Source organism: Dipteris shenzhenensis, chromosome 6, assembly GCF_047967505.1.
Source record: "Dipteris shenzhenensis isolate YYH24624 ecotype China chromosome 6, Dip_SZ_1.0, whole genome shotgun sequence".
In the NCBI taxonomy this organism is placed as follows: Eukaryota; Viridiplantae; Streptophyta; class Polypodiopsida; order Gleicheniales; family Dipteridaceae; genus Dipteris; species Dipteris shenzhenensis.
The window spans coordinates 44,913,417-44,936,126 of NC_141601.1; the positions used below are offsets into that span (position 1 = coordinate 44,913,417).

The window sequence follows — 22,710 nt, forward strand, 5'->3', positions numbered from 1 at the left end:
TCTTTTCCTAATGTCTTCCCTCTTATTTACAAGAGTGAGGATTTAAAACTCTTTGTTAGCATTGCCCTGCAAGCACTACTCTCCTTACACTTTTGAACAAAAGTGTCCCGCCAATCAATTTAGGCCATGTTTCACCACCCCCTACTCCTTCCTATTTTGAGTCATCTCTCTCTCTCTCTCTCTCTCTTTTCTCCCCCTTCCCAAATCAACTCGTCCCTCTTTCCCCCCTCCCCCTCCCCTCTCTCTCTCTCTCCCTCTCTTCCCAAATCAACTCATCCCTCTATGGGCAGTGCTCACCAATACTTGTACTCACTTGTTTATATATTTTTCATGACATCTCAATGTGGTCTAATAAAGAATTCAAAAATGCATTAATTATAAGAAAAGGGAAGAAAAAGGGAGAAAGGTAATGGGAAGAGGAGATAATACAAAAAATAGTACTTGTAAGAAAGTCCAGCTATTTGTAAGGGGAGAGGTTCCCTCCCCTCTTATTTATGAGGGTAAGAATCTAAAATCTTTAATTATGTATTTATCACATCATCTTCATATAGCATATATGAGTGGATAAAGAATGTCTTGAGTTCAAGTCTCCTCTTTGCATCAAAATTTGAAGATATCTCTTTGACCTTAGCTTAATTGGGATATCTCCATCTTTTTATTGCAAAAATCAATTGAATGTGTCCATTCAAAAATAAAGGTCATTTCAATTAAATTTATCCTTAAGCCAAGTTATTCTCTTGAATAACTTGTTGAGATTAAGAGCCTTTAGAATAGGTAGACGATAGGAATGTTAATTACATAGATTTTAGATCCATGTATAATGTCAATAAAATATGATGTCCCCATATTAGCCAATTCCGGTCAACTATTCGCAATGACACCTTTTGTATATAATTAGAGGAACCCTTTGTAAACTCACTTGACATGGTGACATGTCTACTTCGTATTCACTTTGGAAATAACTTCCAACATGAAAGGGGAACCATTCATTCCCATCGATATATATGATGGTAGATATTTATCACGGAGAGGTGTGTGCCAAGCATAAGTCTAGTTTAAAATAGAAAGATTCCCGTTAACATTTGGACAAAATTTACGTCATGATATGTACAATAAAATTATCTTTAATCCATCCAATGTGTGCCAAGCATAAGTCTAGTTTAAAATAGAAAGGTTCCAATAACATTTGGAAAAGTTTTACATCATGATATGTACAATAAAATTATCTTTAATCCATCCAATTCCCACCATAAAAACTTAGGCAGCTATGTCATCAATTTTTGAGTTGAAAATAAAACTCGGGAAAATAGTGGTAATATCCCTGCATCATCAAAAACAGAATTCACATCAAGACATATCATTTTACTTTTTTAGAGGTGGAAATGTCACTTATTCCTTGTTCAAGCATGTACAAGCTGTGGCCATAGAGCTTGTAACTATCCAAATGGGAAAGCTAAGTTTGTGTGCAAGATTAGACGAATCAATAACATACAGAAAGACAAAGTTCATAATGTACGTGATAACGAAAGGATCGAGTGTCTATACTTCAGATAAGGCAATGTCATGATCTTCATAAGAGATGGATAGCGAAAAACAAAGTTTCTCCATTCATCTTTGTCAATTCTGTTGTCCCCATTTGCATCTGCTTCTGCAAAGGTCTGCAAATTCAAGGTGGACAAAAGATGAATCACTCCATGGCCAAAGAAAGGAAAGATATGATTATGAGTCACCTATATTATTGAGCATACCTTCTCAAGGATAGCTTCAATAACTTCATCTGACAGTATAATATTTGACTCTGTGAACAGTGCAATCAACATCACTTTTACCTGTCACCACAGGCACAATAGGTTACCAAACTTCAGCAAATTTACTTAGTACTTACCCACACTAGGCTGCTGCACCTCATTCTACATAATGGAAACCAAATAATCAAATATTGACCCGGAATCTCACCTCCTCCCTCTCAATGTAACCAGTGTGTCTCAAATCATACAACTGGAATGCAACTGCACCCGAACCATTGGTCCAAAAAGCAAGGAAATCAGGAAATTAAATACAAATTGAAATCTAGAATGTAGAGCCTGGCCATTAATTTCACACATGTCTACTACTAAGATGCAGTGAATAAAGCGTAACAATTCAAACTTACATTCAATTTTTCCTTCCTCGGATGCATTTGGATGGAAGACGCTAAGTGCCCGAACAAGTTCCTCAAATTCAATAACTCCATTTCTTTTCATATCAAAAAGATCAAATACCTATCCATTCAGAATATTACAATTAACTTAGCAATTCAGCTTTCGACCCTTTCTTCTAGGTATAAAGCACCAACTTCCTCGGACAATAAGCCTCTGTCCCCTACTATTTACGGTGCGATAGATGTACAGTATTGCAACCACCAGAAAAGAATACAAGGCAATGCTCAATACGCCAAAAGTTGTATACATACTGAATAAAACAATAAATCTATTAGTATAATACAGACATTATATGACCTGAACATCTGAAGAGGCAAAGCTGATGTAGCGTTAAGGAAAATTACATAAATTTTTAGGAGGAAAAAAGGCAAACAAATCAGGCAATGAAAGGCATTACTGTAAAGAATGCTTACCCTGTTCGCAAACAGACTCTCTTTATTTCTGGTTTTGAACAAAGCCAGCTCGAACTCTTCCTAAAGTTTCACATCCAGAGAACCCCCGTCACTAATGAGCATGCTACCTTCATGTAGTTTTCGAAATGCATAGCTTCTTCAGAATCTAACCCTAAAGACAAAATCTTGGTACCTTGTGTATAAGGCCATCATCTATCAGAGAGGTGCTTATCTTCTTGAAAAGCTCATGCAAGGCCTCGATTTCACTTACACTAACTGAAATAAAAATCCATTATAATCACATGTAGTGATCTCAAGAAAATCCAATGAATGAAGACAATAGTAGCCAATGTATATTGTGAACAAGCCATCTCAAGAGAGCTGGCTTAAGCACACCTCTACAACGCGATTAGCAAACAGAACCAAAAAGAGACATGGCTCATTGTCATTTTCCAGAGCAGTCACAGCTTCCACAATTTGCCATAAAATGAATAATTTTGTTAAGACAGTAAACCGACTCTACAGTTTCCATGCAAGGAACACAAGTTAAAACGATATACAAACCTTTCATCGTTCCACTCCTTTAGCACACTTCTTTGAGTTAGACATGCCTATGTAATTTTTCTTGAGAAATCAACTTACAACAGGTCTCTGCTGCAAGATATTGAGGGTTCTGATACCCTGATTTTGAGGATCTCCGCTGCAAGATCTTGAGCTTGGAATCGGTGCAGCCCATGTAGACACTTTGTTTCTCAATCCTGTATCTAGATTCTAGAACCCTGGTAATGAAAACGGATGACTTATACAAAAACATAGATTCTTTGCTCTCTGTTTCCTATGAACGACTTGACCATATAATCTTAATGACTTAAAGAGTTGCGTCAAGCAGGGTTTCCAACATACCTTTGTCCTTTCTTGTCTAGCTCCCATGTATTCAAACATTCAACTAGTCACTCAAAGAATGTGATTCTGCAACAGTTAACAGGGCCTGTATTCAGATCATTCTTTGGAAACTCAGCTTTGTAATGAAAACACCAACTCCACTGCTTTACAGGACGAATTAAATGATCTTTTCAAACACAGCCATCAAGATAATAAATTTCCTAGTGCAAGATCTCATATGCATGCTTGTTCAGCAACAGGCAAGCAGAATACGCATTGGTTTACTCTGAAACATCTTTTAAAACATTCCGGGTATGGATTGTAGTCAGTCTCAAAATGATTTCAGACATCAATTTCTATTATTTTAAAACTACTGTCTCTTTCAAATAGCATGCACTGCACCCCAAGCAACAAAATGTAATCTTTGTGGGTATGCACATGCAGGACTATGCACATACTTTGTGGCGGTATATGAGCGATTCACCGCAAAGGCCAACCACATGGAGGGGTTTTAAAGAAATGATGGTTACTAACGTTCGTATCCCCACTCATCTTGGATCAATACTTGGCTGAATTCTATGCATTGTCGCAGACTGGTACAGTCCACGAGTATTTGCAGCGCTTTTGGAGGCTTTCCTTGTTTGTACAAGACGTATTTGAGAAAGGGAAGTTGTGTTTCATCCAAGGATTGAGTCCTTCCCTGGCTGCAGATGTAAAGGCACATAAACCTCAAACAATTGAGCGTGCAGTCCAATTGGCAGAGGTGTTTGAGCCCAAATATGCCAGCAAGTATATAAGATGGCAGCAGGCAGCGCTTATGAGACTGCAAACGAGACTGAGAAGAAGCCTAAGGTGACTGATAGGAAATCAGCAGCAGCACCATTTCCGAGGTTTCGCATTGCTACAGGCAGGAAGATGCCATATGCTAAGCCATACAGATCATCTGATGCTAAGCCAAGAGCTAAGCCAAGTGCTGGAAATGAAAAATCAGAAATTTAAACAACACACTAGGGCTATTATGGAAGCAGAAAGCGGGCAAACTTATGCTTCAAGTGTGGTGAGAAATGGACTCCTGAGCATCGTGAAGTTTGCAAAATACGTAGCAATGGCACTACAAAACTCTACATGATTATTGAGATATAGGATGAGGAGGATTTACTGGATGCTTCTGAGACCTTGGATGCCACTCATGATGATTCAAAGGGTGCACATGACGCGAAAGAAGCTCTAGATCTTGGAGCCACGAAGGGGGTTAATTTTCCCAGTAGTGCTATTGAACATAATATGCATGGTATACAATCAAATGACACTCAGCCCACCTGTGGCATGCAAGGCCGTTGGCCTACAGTCTTTCATGTGGAGCATCAAGTTGCTATGTCTTTTCATGCGCGAGAGGATGCAAATGGAAATGCTCCTGTGGACGAGGAGGAGATCTATTGGGATGCGCAGCAAACAATTTATGCTCTCTTTTCATGCCTTGATGGGTGCCAAAAGTGCTGAAACTATCAGATTGAAAGAGCAAATTAATGGCAAGACTGTTCACATGCTTGTGGACAGCAGTAGCACTCATAGTTTCATCATTTCTAAAACCTTACAAAAGGTGGGACTAATTGCTACTGAGATTGATCATGGGCTGAGAGTCGAGGTGGCAAATGGACAGCATTTAACCAGTAAACTTTGTTGCCAAGATGCAAGAATCAAGCTCTCTAAGGATTATGAATTTGCTGGCGATCTCCTGGCACTGGACATGGACCCAATAGATGCTGTCCTGGGCTGCAATTGGTTAAAATATTTGGGTAAAATCAGCATGGATTTAAATGCCCTATCACTCAACTTTGTCGACAAGGGTAGAACTATAGCATTGCATGGCATTGCCACTCCTAAATTGCAGGTCATTTCAGCATGGCAGTTGGCCAGAGAGCTCAAGAAGGAGCATGCCCTCTATGCATTGAATGTATCAGTAACTCAGGGGGGGTAGTATTCCCCGTGTTGAGGATTGTGATATGCAGCAGTTGCTTCTCGGAATTTGCTGATGTATTTGCTGATATGCCATCCCAATTGCCTCTCAAGAGGGATGTGGACCCATGCCATTGTTCTAGAGCCTAGCAGTAGGCCATAAACAAAGCCCCGTACCGTCTTTCTTGTAAAGGTTGAGCGGGAGGAAGTGAAAGTACAGGTGCGGAAATTGCTTGAGAAGGACCTCATCTCTCATAGAAATTCTCCTTTTTCCTCCCAAGGTGCTTTTGGTGAATAAAAAAGATGGATCGTACCGCATGTGCATTGATTACAGGGATCTAAACAAGGCCACTATCAAGAACAGGTTTCCAATCCCTAGGATAGATGACCTGCTGGATGAACTCAAGGGTGCTCATATTTTTATGAAGATACATTTGAGGTTTGGTTACCATCAAATCAAGGTCAAAGAAGGAGATGAGCACAAGACGGCCTTCCTGACAAAACTGGGCTTGTATGAATTCAAGGTGATGCCTTTTGGATTGACTAATGCACGGGCCACCTTCCAGGCACTGATGAACAAGATATTGCAGCCACTTCTTTTCAAATGCGTGCTGGTTTTCTTTGATGATATCCTCATTTACAACAAGGATAGGCAGGAGCACATTAAGCATGTGAAGCAAATGCTGGAAATTTTGAGGATGCGTCAACTTTATGTAAAAGCCAGCAAATGCACTCTTATGGCAGAGGAGGTTGAGTACCTGGAGCATATTGTGAGTAGACATGGCATTTGGGTGGATCTCGCAAAGATGAAATGCATCAAAGATTGGCCACAACCACAAAACCCCACCCAATTGAGAGGATTTTTAGGTCTTCCTTTCTTCTACAAGCGCTTTATTCACAAATTTGCCAAGAGGACAGCTCCTCTTACTGAACTCTTGAAGAAGAATGCTTTTCGGTGGTCAAAGGAAGCACAACGCAGCTTTGAAGACCTGAAATTTGCTCTCAGTCATGCACTTGTCTTGGTATGCCCTGATTTTTCACGTCCTTTCATTGTGGAGGCAGATGCCAATGGTAAAGGATTGGGGGCTGTTCTGAGGAGGGAACATGAGAACCTGATTTTTCACATCCTTTCATTGTGGAGGCAGATGCCAGTGGAAAAGGATTGGGGGCTGTTCTGAGGCAAGAACATGGGGTAATAGCCTTTGAAAGCAAGAAGTTTGATGCCAAAGAACTCAATTACCATGTTTATGATCAAGAGATGTTGGCTATCTCGCATGCTTTCAAGAAATGGCACCACTATCTATACGCGAGTAAAATTAACGTGAAAACAGATCATAGGACACTCAGATTTTTCCTCACCCAGCCAAATTTGTCATATAAGCAGAAGAGGTGGTTGGCTGCAGTCCAATCCTATGATTTTGACATTGAGTACAGAAAAGGGAAGGAAAATGTGGTTGCGGACGCCGTGTCCAGGATGTGGGCTTGCAATTTGTCTGCTATGTCTACCATATATCAGGAGTGGATTCATGGCATTCAAGAAGAGTATATGTAGAATTCTAAGGCAGCTCCCATATTTTCAGATTTGCATAAGCCTTCTAGTCAGGGTCATCCGGAATTCAAATTGCATAATGGGCCGTTGTGGTGCCAGGACAGGATTTACCTAGTGCCACACTCAAAATATAGACAGTTAGTTTTGCAAGAAATGCACTCCTCTCCCATGGCTGGACATGCAGGTGTCACTAAAACATATGAAAGAATCAAGTAGAGCTTTACCTGAGAAGGCATGTGGCGGGATGTGGTTAAATACGTGGCTGAATGCTTGCCTTGCCAATAGAATAAAGTAGACAGCAAATTACCCGTAGGTCTCTTGCAACCATTACCCATTCCAGAAGGCAAATGGATGCACATAGCAATGGATTTCATCACAAGATTGCCTTCTACAGAGAGGGTATTGGACAGCATCTATGTTGTGGTGGATAGAATGACAAAACAGACCCATTTCATACCCACTAAGACCCAGGATTCAGCATCACAGGTTGCTTGGCAATTCATTGAGCATGTCTTTAAGCATCACGGTTTCCCTCAAGAAATTTTCAGTGACAGAGATGCAAAAATTTATGGGGCACTTTTGGCAGGAGTTATTTACAGCAATGGGTACTTTACTCACACCTAGCACTGCATACCACCCTGAGACTGATAGATAGTCGGAAAGGGTGAACAAATGGGTGGAGGAATATTTGAGGCACTTTTGTCATGATACTCATAAGTCTTGGGATAAATGGTTGGCACTTGCTGAATTTTGCTACAACAATTCCAAGCATCTCTCCATTGGCATGAGCCCGTTCGATACAATGTACTTATGCAAGGTCGGGATGCCTTCTTCAATTGCTAACATGGCTGTGAAAATTCAGCAAGCACGGAATGACTTGGAGAGGATGGATGCCCTTCTGCAGTTGGCTAAAAAGAAAACACAGGATGCCCAAGCCAAGCAGAAAAAAGATGCGGACGAACACAAAAGATATTTGTCTTTCAAAGAGGGAGATATGTGCATTTGCGTCTCCATAGAACTGTTATGCCTCGCTGAAAGGTAGTAACAACAACACAAAGCTTGCTCATAGGTATTATGGACCTTACAAGATCATACGCAAGGTTGGAGAGGTAGCATATCAATTGGAGCTATCCAGTACCTCCAAGATCCATGATGTTTTCCATGTGTCCTTGCTGAAACCACATGTGGGACAACATGTCCATGTTCTTCCTGAGTTGCCACCTATGGATGAGGAGGGCCACATCCTCTTAGTTCCTGAGCGCATCATGGGTTTCAAAGACCATGTACTCCATAGAGTATCTTATCAAGTGGTGGGGACTCCCTAAGGATGAGAATTCATGGCAGCTAGAAAGCATTCTCATCCGAATCGTCGTCATCGTCCTCGTCCTCGTCTTGCTGGCCTGATCCTTGGCCCTCGTGAGCTGCGTCTGATCCTTGGCCCTCGTGAGCTGCGCCTGATCCCTGGCCCTTGTCGAAGCCGTGTAAGCCTAATCCCTCATCATCACCGCTCACCTCCGCTGATGGGATGTTCGAGCTTTGATTCTAAGAGTGAAACCATATTAATTGGAAATTAGATTGGAACTTAAAGAATAAAATATTGTCCAAGACCACCTCCATCTCCTACCAGGCTGATTAGTAGTTGCTGTTTGCTGCACTTTTTGGACAGCCATGCTGTGATTTTGAGGGCAAAATTCTATGGGAAGGGATGGCTGTAATAAGGGGGGGGAAGGGACCAATTTAGAGGACCTTTAGAGGCCTCTTAGATGGAAAATATGGAGGGACTATATAAGTCCCCATCCACCCCTTATTGTAACACTTTTGATGTGACATCTAATCCTATCTACTCGCAACTCCTTCCTCCTACGTGCTTGCCTACACTCTCTCTCCCAATCTCTCTTTATCTCTCTTCCCCTCACCCCTTTTCTCTCTCTTCCTCTCCCTCCACTCCTTTCCCTACTCTCTCTCTCTCTCTCCTCCTTCCTCTCCCCTATCCTCTTCCCCTTTTCTGCCATCTCTGGCCCTTCACCAAATCTATCCCGGCCCCCTTCATTGCATAATTCAATGCAAAGGCTTCTCGGGCATGAACCTGAAACATTGATTGAAGTCAACATGAAACTCTTAGCTACCCATGATTTTAATCTAAGAATCTCATATTTTGGCAGCAGCATGCTGTCACATTGTTTCTTGATTATCCACATGCATTGGCCTTGTCAAGCGTTGCAATATACTGGCCATTAAAGCATCACTTTTCTACTTGGTACCTTTTGATCCAAAATGTAGTATCTAGTCTAATATTAAACATATGTGGTGTCCACCCCATTGAATAGCCTACAATATTCATATCATGGTTTCTCTACAACGTTGAGGTTAGTAGCCATGGGTAACCCCAAATACTACACCTTCATTCAACTTGTTTTCCTACTCTTGCAAGAGGAGTAGAGTCGTCAAACCCAGTGTAATGAAGGAAAAAAAGCCCCATATTGTCTTTCTAAGGTTGAGCGGGAGGTTCTAAGGTTGAGCGGGAGGAAGTGGCAGTACAGGTGCAGGAATTGCTTGAGAAGAACTTCATCTCTCATAGCACTTCTCCTTTTGCCTCTCCGGTGCTTCTGGTGAAGAAGGATGGATCATACCGCACGTGCATTGATTACAGGGATCTAAATAAAGCCACTATCAAGAACATATTTCCAATCCCCAGGATAGATGACCTATTGGATGAACTCAAGGGTGCTCAATTTTTCACGAAGATAGATTTGAGGTCAGGTTACCATTAAATCAGGGTGAAAGAAGGAGATGAGCGCAAGACGGCCTCCCGCACAGAACGAGGCTTGTATGAATTCAAGGTGATGCCTTTTGGATTGACTAATGCACTGGCCACCTTCTAGGCATTGATGAATAAGATATTACAGCCACTTCTTTTCAGATGCGTGTTGGTTTTCTTTGATGATATCCTTATTTATAGCAAGGATAGACAAGAGCACATTAAGCATGTGAAGCAAGTGCTGGAAATTTTGAGGATGCATCAGCTTTATGCAAAAGCCAACAAATGCACTTTTATGGCAAAGGAGGTTGAGTACTTGGGGCATATTATGAGTAGACGTGGCATTTGGGTGGTTCCTGCAAAGGTAAAATGCATCAAAGATTGGCCACAGCCACAAAATCCCACCCAGTTGAGAGGATTTTTAAGTCTTGCTTCCTTCTATAGGAGCTTTATTCGCAAATTTACCAAGAGGAAAGCTCCTCTTACTAACCCCACCCAGTTGAGAGGATTTTTAAGTCTTGCTTCCTTCTATAGGAGCTTTATTCACAAATTTGCCAAGAGGAAAGCTCCTCTTACTAACCTCTTGAAGAAGGATGCTTTTGGGTGGTTTAGGGGAGCACAACGCAGCTTTGAAGACCTGAAATTTGCTCTCACTCATGCATTTGTCTTGGTATGCCCTGATTTTTTGCATCCTTTCATTGTGGAGGCAGATGCCAGTGGCAAAGGATTGGGGGCTGTTCTGAGGCAGGAACACGGGGTAATAGCCTTTGAAAGCAGGAAGTTTGATGCCAAAGAACTCAATTTCCATGTTTACGATCAAGAGATGCTGGCTATCTTGCATGCTTTCAAGAAATGGCACCACTATCTATACAGAAGTAAAATTAAGGTGAAAACAGATCATAGGACACTCAGATTCTTCCTCACTCAGCCAAATTTGTCATATAAGCAGAACAAGTGGTTGGCTACAATCCAATCCTATGATTTTGACATTGAGTACAAAAAAGGGAAGGAAAATGTGGTTACAGATGCCTTGTCCAGGATGTGGGCTTGCAATTTGTATGCTATTTCTACCATATATCAAGAACGGATTCATGGCATTCAGGAAGAGTATATTCAAAATTCTAAAGCAACTCTCATTTTTTCAGACTCCGACACGACCCCCCGACCTGCTATCCGTACGATTCCGTACGGCGCGTCAACTGTTTAAAAATTTTTATCTGTCCGTACGATTCCGTATGGCTGTCCGTGCAACGTGTCAAAACGTGTCCGTACAATTGTATGGATTTTCGTACTATCCCGTACAATTGTACGGATTTCCATACAATTTTTTATTTTCTTACAGTTTTCGATTTCCATACAGTTTTCGATTTCGTACAGTTTTCGCTTTACATTTTCGTACTTCGGCGTCTGTAAAGTTCCGTACTGGCTGTACTATTCCATACATTCTGTACCGTCCAGAGCAGACATTGCAGCAGATCTGCAATTTTTTGCTGACATTTGGGGCTTTTGCATTCGGGCTTCGATTTTGCAATTTTGGGGCTTTATGCAAGCCATTGGCAAATTTGGGGTTTTTGAGTTCATTTCCCTTCTTTTGGTTGCAATTTCTTGCAAGACCTTGGAGCTTTGGGATTTGGATTGCAATTTCTTCTTCAGATTGCAGGACATTGGGTCACATTTGCAGGACATTGGGTCAGATTGCAAGACATTGGGTCACATTTGCAAAATCTCAGCAAAATTTGGGGCTTTTCTGTATTTGCCCTCTTTTTGGTTTTTTGCCCTCATTACATTTGGGGCTTTTGCCAATTTTGCTGATTTTTGCAGTGGTCATTGCCTGACACAGTCACATTTGGGTCAAATTTGCATTTGCCCTTTTGATTTGGGCTGGAAATTTGCAAGACATTCACTTGCAGACATTTGCTGTCATTTTTGGACAACCAACTCTTTCCAGTGATAGCCTTGAGGCTTTTGTGTTTTCAGATCTTTTCTTTTCTGGCAACAATCATGATTTATTTGGCATTCTTTGTGAAGATGATAAGTTGGATGGCACCAACTACCCGATGTGGTCTTATCTCATGAAACATATTCTTGTTGCAAGGCATTTTTGGAACATTGTTTCTAGAGTTGATCTGAGACCAGCCAATGCTACAGTGGCTGCTCCTACTGCTGGTCCCTCTGTAGAGGGTACTCCTCCTGATGCTTTATCCTCTAGCACCCCTGTTGTTGCTCCTCCAACTCAAGAACAAACAAGATGGGATGCAAGAGATGCAAATGCACATTCCTGTATTGCCTTATCATGCAAGAGAATCATTATTCCCCACATCTGGTCATGCAGGACAGCAAAGGATGCTTGGGACAAATTGGCTTATTCACAATGAGGCACGTGTTGCATATTTAAGAAGGCAATTGCAGGAAGTCAGCATGAATGAAGGTGACTCTATGGATGCATACTTGACAAAGGTCAAGGACCTCATGGAACAACTTGCCAATATTGATGAGGTGGTGCCAAATTCTCAGCTTGTCAGTACCACATGGAATGGGCTGCTAGATACATATCAAGGGTTTGCTACAACCCTTCGACTAGTGGCCATGGGTAATCCAGACCACTACTCCTTTGATCAGTTACTCACTTTGCTTTTGCAGGAAGAGCAAAGTCGTGCTAATAGGCAAGCTACTATTCCTAATCATGCATTTGCTTCACAACAGACAGGAAAAGGCAAGGCTTCCAAGCCTATGGGCAAGCCTAAACATGCGCCTAACAGTGGCAATTCCTCCAATGCATCTCAAAATACAACAGATAAGCCAAAGAAGAAAAGATGCAACTATTGTCACAAGCCAGGGCATGAAATTTCAGAATGCAGGAAGCGCATTGCTTCGGAGAAAAAGAAAGCAGGATTGACAGTAAATGCCTCACATGCAATTGAATCCCACAAGCCAAAAGATGCCTCATATGCACATGCTCTCCAGGATGATTGGGCATGGGCTTTCCATTGCTCCTTTGATCCCTCCAAAGTTGATGCATTCTTTACTCCTAATGATGCTCAGTCTTGGTATTTTGACAATGGTGCTTCCAAGCACGTCACATCTTGCAGACAATTGTTTCATTCCTTGGCTAATGCACCTCGAGGGGGAACTGTCACATGTGCTAATAATGCTTCCTATGCTGTAAAAGGGATTGGAGATGTGCAGCTCACATCCATTTCAAGCCATCCTGTCACTTTGACAAATGTTCTTTTAGTGCCTGGAATTGAAGTCAACTTGATTTCAATTTCAGCAATTGCCACTTCAGGTTTCAGAGTGATTTTTGATGGATACAGATGCCTAGTATATGATCTTCGTGATGACAATGTTATAGTTCTCACTGGCACTTTGCAAAAAGGGCTTTATCATCTTGATCATCACTCAGTTGCACTTTCTATTGAAGCATTTGCTATTTCAGATTCACAGCTTGCTGAAACTCATCTTTGGCATCAGAGAATGGGTCATCTCAATTATAGAGCTCTTGCCAAGTTACATTCACAGGGCATGGCAAATGATGTATCTCAAACTCACACAGTTTCCAAACATGTGTGTGAGGGTTGTCTTTTTGGTAAGATGCATCGGTTTCCTTTTCAAAAGAACTGTTCAAAATTCTCACAAAGGAAATTGCAGCTAGTGCACACTGATGTCTGTGGCCCAATGAGGACAAATGCCATTGGAGGGTACAAATATTTCATGACTCTAATTGATGACTTCACAAGATATTGCTGGGTATACACTTTAAAAGCCAAATCTGAAGTGTTCTCATGCTTTCAGAGGTGGCTGAATATGGTTGAGAATGAATCAAGATGCAAGCTTGTCACTCTCAACACAGAGAGGGGGGGAGAGTATATGTCAAAAGAGTTTGATGCATTTTTGTCTTCACGGGGCATTGTTCAATCATGCACTACTCCTTACACTCCACAGCATAATCCTATTTCTGAAAGGAAGAACAGGTCTACTATGGAGATGGCCAGATGCATGCTTAACGCCAAGTCCTTGCCTAATAAATTTTGGCTTGATGTAGTGATGTGTGCCAACTATGTGCTGAATAGATCACCTACAAGGGCATTGAGGACTATTACACCTTATGAAGCGTGGAAAGGCAGGAAGCCTTCACTTTTACACATGAGAGTTTTTGGGTCTCTTGCATATGTTCATGTACCATCTCAGCTGAGACATAAGCTTGATGACAAGGCAATCAAATGCATATTTATTGGTTACAGCCAAGAGAGCAAAGGGTATCGGTTGTATCAACCAAATACTGGGAAGATTATTGTCAGTAGAGATGTAATCTTTGCTGAACATTCAGCTTCTCCTCTTGTAGACTGCAAAGCTAAGCCAGAACCTGACATGTTTGATGCCTTTGACTCTTGGTTACCTCTGCTTCCCTCAAAGGGGGACTTTGACCAGCAACATGAGCCTCCTGCAGGCCCCTCCAACAAGCAATGATCAGCCAGCACCCCATGCTGATTTGCAAGTTCCTCTTCCAGCACAAAATAATCCCACTATTCATGATGCAGTGATTGAAGAAAGAGCTGTCAATAGACAGCAAAGGCAAGTTCCCAGATGGCTTCTTGACACATTGAGGGACAGCAAACAAGATCAACCTCTTGTTGCCCGGACAAGATCAGGGAATAGACAGATGCATGGTCACTTTCTTGAGTTTGCACTCCTTGCTACAGCTTGCAATGAAGAGCCTTTATGCCATAAAGATGCTTTTGATAGCAAAGAGTGGATGGATGCAATGAGAGCTGAGCTACAATCTATTGCCAAAAATGACACATGGGAATTAGTAGATCTCCCTCCCGGCAAGCATGCCATTGGTACCTGGTGGGTCTACAAATTAAAAAGGAAATCTGATGGCAGCATAGATCGACGACACAAAGCCTGTCTTGTTGCAAAAGGGTATGCCCAACAACAAGACATTGACTTTGAGGAGACCTTTGCTCCCACCTCCAAGATTACTACTATTAGATGCGTCGGTTCATTGTCTATTGATGAGTTTGCACACCTATTGTATGCACATAAGTAAAGAAGTCTGTGATTCCACACCCACACCGCACACTGTGTGAGCTCCTGGGCATTACTATAAGTCTTCCGCTGCGTGTACCCTCTGTTGGGTCATTTCTAACAGGGAGCCCACCATGTGATATAACTCTTTACCAGCAGACTGTTGGATGTCTCATTTACTTATGCCACACCAGACCTGACTTACAGTATGCAGTATCCCAGCTCAGCAAGTTCATGCACATGCCCAGTTCACAGCATTGACAGGCAATGAAGAGAGTCTTCAGATATCTCAGAGGCACTCAGGATTTAGCCCTCTTCTATGGTAATCAGGGTTCACTTACCATGCATGCTTACACGGATAGTGACTGGGCAGGTTGTTCCGACACTAGAGTGACACATACCGGCAATTGTTTTTTGCTTGGCAGTTCATGTATCTCTTGGCTCAACAAGAAGCAACCAACAATTGCCACATCCAGCTGTGAGACTGAAAACAGGGCAGCCTTCACCGCTACAGTAGAGTGTGTCTGGCTTCGACAATTACTTACAGATCTTGGTATTCGCCAGACATCCTCCACTATGGTCTACACTGACAACCAGAGTGCTTTGGCCATTGCGCGTAATCCAGTGTTTCATGCGCGTACCAAGCACATTGAAGTTCACTATCATTATGTTCAAGAGCACTTGTCAGCAGGAGACAGAGTTGTCCTACCTTCCCACAGAGGACAACATAGCAGATGTTTACAAAGGCACTTCCTCGTCCCAAGTTCGAAGTCTTTCGACAGGCTTTACACTTGGTTCCCTTTGTTACATGATCTGGCATACCTTGTACATTCATAGATGGCTATATCCTTTTGGATGAACATGTGCCACCATGACCAAAAAATACCAGGTATTCTGAGACATTTCTAGAATACTTCAGCCCATACCATGGAGGGGGGGTTGTAGGCCATCTTCTCCCGGTCGTATTGATGCCCCTCTGGGCCCTGGTATGTGCCATATAGCTTTAGTTATTGGCACTTAGGTCACCTAGTACTTTTAGTGTCTTATGACACCTAGTACTAGTGGTACCACTAGGACACTAGGTCCTAGGGTTCTCTTTTATAGTACTTTGTACTTTCATTTTCACACTAGTTGATGTGACGGCTTCCACTTCTTGCTCCGCTCTTGTGCATCCTTTTGCTTCCGTGAGCCTACACTTCAGTGATGCACCAAGGGGGGGATTGTCACTTGTGCCAACAATGCATCCTATCCCGTGAGAGCGTTGGTCAAGCCTAGGTCATTTCGGTGGCGGGGGGGGGGGGGGGGGGGGGGGGGCGGGGGGGGTAGTGACTCTTGTGGACGTGTAATATGTTCCACGTATCAAAAAGAACCTGATTCCTATTTCAGCCATCTCCAAAAATGGCTCCAGGGTTATTTTGACAGTTATCATTGCACTGTATATGACAACCGACATGATAACTATGTAGTACTTACTGGCACACGTTCCTGAGTTCTGTACCATCTTGATGCATATAAAAAACAGGCTGTTGCAGAAGCAAATGCAGCTGCTAATTTCAGATATGTAAAATCACTATTGAAACTAAAACCTAAATGCACTTGATTAGGAATTAGAGACTGCAAATGACCCGAAAGTTCTAAACATCGGAGGCCAAACACTAAAGTTTAATCATCATATGTGACAAACTATTAACTACTGCATGACCATGCAAGAGACGAAGGAGACTAACTGAAGGATCTGCTGCGACGCACCAAGCCATTTGTAAAGGATGATCAGTTGCGGCCGAGCTCACGAGTGAGCTAAACCTGCAATAGATCCATGCCATCAGCCGCGGAATCTAGAGCAAGAATTTCGTGAAGCATGGAGCTGCCAAACAGTAGGTGAGTGTGCAGGAATCACGGCCATCTTCAAATGCCATGCAATACACTAGTAACCGCGATGCACGACGACCAACTTGTCCGCCATGCACAAAGACCACCTGAGGTTTGCTCATCTCCAACAACCCCGCAACAGGGGTGACAAAAGAGATCCTTCAGCAAGTGTAAGAAGATCCGACAAACCAGAGAAACACAAAACGAAAGTCTCAAAAAGACGAGCCAAAACTGCCTGAAAACTATCACAGCTTCCCAAAACAAAGAGGAGGGTGAAAAATGGCATACACCAACCTGTAGAATCTCAAAGAATAAGAAGTTCTAGCTCTAAAGCAAAGTATTGACTAAAACCTATGAGGCTTACACTAAGACACCTTTATTCTGCACAATCTTTTGACCGATTATAAAGCCCACTCATCATCTGTTGAGCTCAGGCCAGAGACACATAGATTCGCAAACTCTTCAGCAATGTTAGCCAATTCTTTGCTTTTACCAGCTTCTTTGTTTTTCTTCTTCATATCCTCTCTTTTCTTGAAGAAAAACTACTCCCTTATGCCTTGGGTTACCCACAGTACTCACGCTTGATCTTCTCGCTCCTTACACAGTCTTCAATGCATAAACTCTCTCTTCCTCAACTTGAGTCTGATGTCGCTCGTCGTCCAACAGTGTCACAGCCATCTCATCTAAACTCATATTGGCATTCACTCTCAATATTTTGACTATCTCACCATAAACTGGAGGGAGACTTGAGAGAAGTACACCTTTGAGCCGTCATCCTCAACCCAAACTCCCAGATTCGCTAGTTGACGAAGTATAACTCTCATTCGATTCAAGTGCTCTCCTAATGTTTACTCCTTCCTTCATTTGCTTAATTCTTCAACCACGCACCAAAGCGTGATTCTCCTAATGAGGAGCTATATGGGTAGGAAATATAGAGTTTTACCCATTTCTACGGAGAATAAGTTTGGAATTGTGGATGTTTAGCAATGCAGATATCTCATGTTTCAAGCATAGCTCCACGATACCCATATTTTTTGACAATGCATGTATCAAATGCTATTCGATCTCCAAATAAGTAGATATACGGATCAAAATAAATGTCATATCTCACACTACATTTACCTAGAACCATTTTAGAACTATATCTAACAGTCACCCAATTCTCATGAACGGTCTTCGAAAAATCAAGATGATTACTGGATTTAGATCCTAAGGCACGTCCCAAAATTCCAAGGGCTCTTTCGTTCTTACTTTCCACGCAGTTACCTTGTCAGGGGAATCCTGAGTTTACTTGCCAGTTGGTTTCTCCTCTGAACCCACAACTACAGCCCACAAACTTTCTCCATGAAATATAACCTCAGGCTGAGTTGCAAGGCACACAACATTTGGGACTGTTATATGATGATAAGTCTTCGCTGGTTATGCATGCTTTCATCACGGATGGTGACTGAGCCGGTCATTATGACTCCCACGTGTCTCACAATGGCGACTATTTCATGCTTGGCTCTTGATGCATTTCTTAGTTTAGCAAGAAGCAGCCCACAATTGCTACTTCGAGTTGTCAAGCTGACTACAGGGCAGCCTCCACAGCTACCGTAAAGTCATTTGTAGATCTTGATGTCAAGCAAGCCTCTTTCTACCATAATTGCACGTAACCCTATCTTTCACAAGCATACCAAGCACATTGAGGACCACTCTCACTATGTGTGAGAGCGGCTATCATCTAGAGTAATACAGTTGTCCCACGATCCCATGGAGGATAACTTAGCATATCCTTTCATGAAGGCTCTAATGTGACCCAAGTTGAGGCTTTTCGGCAAGCTTTACATGTGGTACTATTTGTCACGTGATTTTCCTTACCCTATATTATCATAGCTTGCTATATCCATCATGGATGAACATGTGCAACCATGATTAAGTTTCTAGGTATACCTTGGATGTATCTAGGATACTTCAGCCATATCATGGAGGGAGCTTAGCCTTGGTATGGCCTTGTAGGCTAGTTAGGACATCTAGCCCACTTGGGACACTTGTCCTAGTTCACTTAGGACTAAATCTTAGAATATTTAGTCCTAAGTTGAGTTTGGGCCCTATATAGGCGACCATTTGTACTCTCTCATTATCCATTTGCAAGAACAATTCAGTTCCTTCGTCTTGTTGTTTGTTGCCTTGCCTTCCAGCTTTGTTCCATTGCTCCCTGCATTTAATATCTAGTTGGTTTGCATGCATTTGACCATCCAGTTCCTTGGCATGCTATCCATATACCAAAGAGTTATTTCATTAACCATCAAGCTGGTTGACCCATGTGGTCAATTATGTCTCAAGATTGTAAGCATATACATCTTTCATTGTAATTATAGAACCACACATTCATCATGAATTGTACCATGAATATGCATGCAGCATCAACTACCGCTCAAATTATAAAATAAAGATGGAACTTCTAAACATGGAATCCTCAAAATAGAGCAAGCTAGCTACATTGAGCTAGAGAGCTATTATATTGAGCTTCCGAGTTAAATCACATTGTATGGGTGCTTTTGTAAACAAAATGATTATTAAATCTCTTGTAATAAGAACATAAACAAGAATGATCTAACACCATGCATTGTTTCAAATCTTGCCAATTTAGTAAGTTTTATCTAAATCCAACTCACGTGTTCTTTGCTATTCATCCTCAATCTTATTGAAGATAATGAATGTCATCACAGAAATGTTCCATGTTTCTATAATCTTTGGTCATCATTAACATTTAAATATGGCTATGGCATGGCTGAAAATTTTGCTCCTAAGCTATCGAAAATCTCATCTAGGCATGAATTAGGGATCTAATGTTGGTTGTCATCTCGTTGGATGTGTTATAATAACACAAATTCTCCAAGCTCCATTATTCTTTAATGAAAGGAACAGCGGTGGACACAACGGTCAACTATTTGGTCGAAACAATCCATTCACTAACAATATGTGTACTTCTCTTGTATTGGGATCTACTCACATGATAAAAAGGTCTATTTTTCCAAGAATGATAAGATATTCAGGTTTTCGGGTGGAAGACTTTTAAGCAACACTCTTTCCAATAGAAGGAAAGACTAACCTCGTCGCTTACATAAAGAATATCCTGCAGCCTTGTGTTGAAGTTTGTCGTTCACATCCCACTACTCCCATAATTTGGATGATGGGCTGCAAATAAATTATGTGTAAGAGTTGATAAAAGACACTCTCCGGAGATCTCTCTCCCAGAAGTTTGGTGCTACGATTAGCATCAAAACTCAACGACTTCGTGATGAATGTTAGTTTCACCGACAGCATCCATGATTTCTGTTCAAAAGCATCTGGAGGCTGTCCCGAATTAAAGGCAATGCCGACCAGCTCCATGGAATCAAGCAGACCACGACGTGCGCACTCCAGTCATTCATAGTACAGAAACCAGCTTCACCCTATGGCTAAATTTTGACGTCGTTGAGCCGCTAAGATTTGGCGGAGCAGAACTTATTGGACAGATAGAGTTCGGGTAGTAACGCCATTTAAAATCTAAAGATGAAATAAGCACCGAACGCACAAAATTCATTCCCCAAACAATCTTCATTTGTCACTAAGTCAATAGATGAAAGGCTTAATCGCATTTTATTTCTCAGTAGTGAGGATCAAGCTGTGCGCGTACTTGCAAAAGAAGTCTAGGAAGAGACAGCTTTGAGCAGCTTGAAGTAGCCAAGCAAAAAAGGACAGTTGTTGGGGGGGATTATAGGAGCTCAAGATCTGAATCAAAAGGCGAGAGGCATCGAAAGTCATGACAGTGGCTATCACACCGGCTCGATCGCCCATCTCCATCGTCAAGATCGCCCACCTTGTTGCTTGCACACTGTATCATCGTTTTATCTACTAAAATTTTTTTTGAATATTATTACCACTATGCCTCGGATTGAAGGCAACTCTCGTAAGCTTGACACATTAGAACTCTTTAGCACGTGTAGGACACATTGTAGAGCGTCTCTCTCTCTCTCTCTCTCTCTATGAGTCCTTTACGTTATTGCTTCCTTACCCAAAACCCACGTCGGGTCTTGTGGTTGAGGCTCATGTGAGGGGTGTGTGTGTGTGTGTTTTTTCGATTCCTAGGAATCAAACTTCGCAGAGTTGCTAACGAAACCCCTCTCTCTCTCTCTCTCTCTCTCTCTCTCTCTCTCTCTCTCTCTCTAGGGGGGGGGGTTGTGTTCCATCCCTAGGAATCGAAATTGGCAGTGTTGCTACGAAAATAGTTTTTTTTTACTTCTTTTTTTTTTAATTACACGTGGAAATTCACAAAACAGTTTCATTCCTCCACTCTCGCACTTCCTCTAAGGAGGCAGTGCTAATAAAGCATCTCGAAAATTATGGTGATTCCTCCTTTTTGTGAATTTTAATGTAATTTCTTTTTAAAATGTAGTGTGTATATGTGTGTATATACACACCTTTTCGTGAATTTTAATGTAGTTTCTTTAACAAACATAGTGTGTATGTGTGTGTGTATATATATACATACATACATACAAACTTTTTTTGGTAAAAGCACGCATGCACGCACACATACACACACACACGCACATGCACACACACATGCACATGCACATGCACATGCCACACGCACACGCACGTGCACATGCACACACACACAGATATATATATGTATGTATATATATATATATATATATATATATATATAGAGAGAGAGAGAGAGAGAGAGAGAGAGAGAGCTTCAAATTGATGTTGATTCCACTATTGCTCTCCTTTTGGTATATTACTAAAGTAATGGACTTTAACGATATGTGATCCAATAAAATTAAAATAAAATATCCCATTATTAAAAGCAAAAGAATAAAGAGGAGAAGTGGGAAGAAGGGAGAGGGGCCAAAAGGAAGTGAAAGTGGAAGAGGAAAGGGGTAAAAAGGGAGTGGTGCTTGGGAGGGTATCCCATGTCCTACATTTAATAAACACCCACCAAAGCTTTAAAAACCAAAATCAATAATTAAGCTTTACATGACCACTTATCCGAACACTAGCCATGTTTAATAACTAAGCTTCACATAACCACTAATCATGTTTAAATTTTATTGTAACACATTTTGGACCTTCAACCAAAAGATCAACCAATAAACCATGCTCTCCTAATAACAAGCCAACAAGAAGATAGCCCCTATTGGAGGGTACTAAGGATTTATTGCTTTATGAAAATGCTTATTTTTGAGTGATCACTCCACTAAGCATGCGTAGACCCCAACTTGATTTTTCCATACACAATCTAATTGAGAGTCGCACAATAGTTGGATGTTTTAACCACAAAAACACGTTGAATTTTGTCATTAGCTTGTGAAGTCTTAAAAAGCTAATGCATCATGTTTAGTGTGATGTAGGTGGTCATTGTTTGGTCTAATTAATGTACATACATTGATTCTTTGATAGATATCTATTGTAGCATTCTTGATTCCACGTGTTGATGTGTTTTAAGATAGGGTTGAGGTTGTTATGCATGTAGGATTGTTCATTCCATTAAAATTTTGCAGGGAAAGTATGGCTGAAGCTATTTTGTTTTAGTTTCTTGTAAGCATATCATGTTCAATGCCAGAAGATTTAAAAACATCATTGTTCCTAAATCATGGTTTGGTAGTGACCTTTAATTGTAGATGTGAACTTTTCGATTTTGTAATAGTCAAGTTAAAATCTAGTTTGCATCATTTTGATGCATTTTCAATTCAACATGGAATCCCTATCAACAACAAAGCTATCATCGAATAATAGTTCAAGGAGATATAAATTGCTAATTCTTTTGACTCACACTAACGTTGTATACTAATGTTGACTCTCACCACCCTTAAGCTTGTTAGTGAACAAGAGTGCACAAGTGTGCATCGACAATAGTGGTAAAGCAAGTGCTTTTGGATGCAAAAGAGAAAGCAATGATTTATTAGAGAGTGTTGCACTATTAAAAGGCAATTTTTATAGGATGATCTCCATAAATAGCAATTTGGAACACATCTTAATTTTTTTTTAATTAATTACAAGTGGAAAATCACAAAACAGTTTCATTCCTCCACTCTCACACTC

At 41.3% G+C, this 22,710-nt stretch overlaps 1 protein-coding gene across 5 annotated transcripts; it reads right to left on the reverse strand.

Moving 5' to 3' along the window:
• Nucleotides 1–1,092: 1,092 nt before the first annotated feature.
• On the reverse strand, nucleotides 1,093–20,583 carry LOC147901223 (calcineurin B-like protein 1). 5 transcript variants are annotated; one of them, XM_087376499.1, is made up of 11 exons: nucleotides 20,297–20,583; nucleotides 19,742–19,815; nucleotides 3,497–3,562; nucleotides 3,236–3,372; nucleotides 2,787–2,869; nucleotides 2,615–2,674; nucleotides 2,153–2,261; nucleotides 1,957–2,009; nucleotides 1,749–1,829; nucleotides 1,546–1,658; nucleotides 1,093–1,321 (listed from the first exon to the last, which is right to left on the reverse strand). In XM_087376499.1, exons 4-11 carry the CDS (start codon nucleotides 3,327–3,329, stop codon nucleotides 1,258–1,260), a joined length of 657 nt encoding a protein of 218 aa, XP_087232625.1. In that variant the 5' UTR covers nucleotides 3,330–3,372; nucleotides 3,497–3,562; nucleotides 19,742–19,815; nucleotides 20,297–20,583; the 3' UTR covers nucleotides 1,093–1,257. The 5 variants fall into 5 exon arrangements, with proteins under 5 accessions (XP_087232625.1, XP_087232623.1, XP_087232624.1 ...); XM_087376497.1 differs by having other exon boundaries at nucleotides 19,730–19,815; XM_087376498.1 differs by having other exon boundaries at nucleotides 3,497–3,581; nucleotides 19,730–19,815.
• Between the last annotated feature and the right edge of the window lie 2,127 nt (nucleotides 20,584–22,710).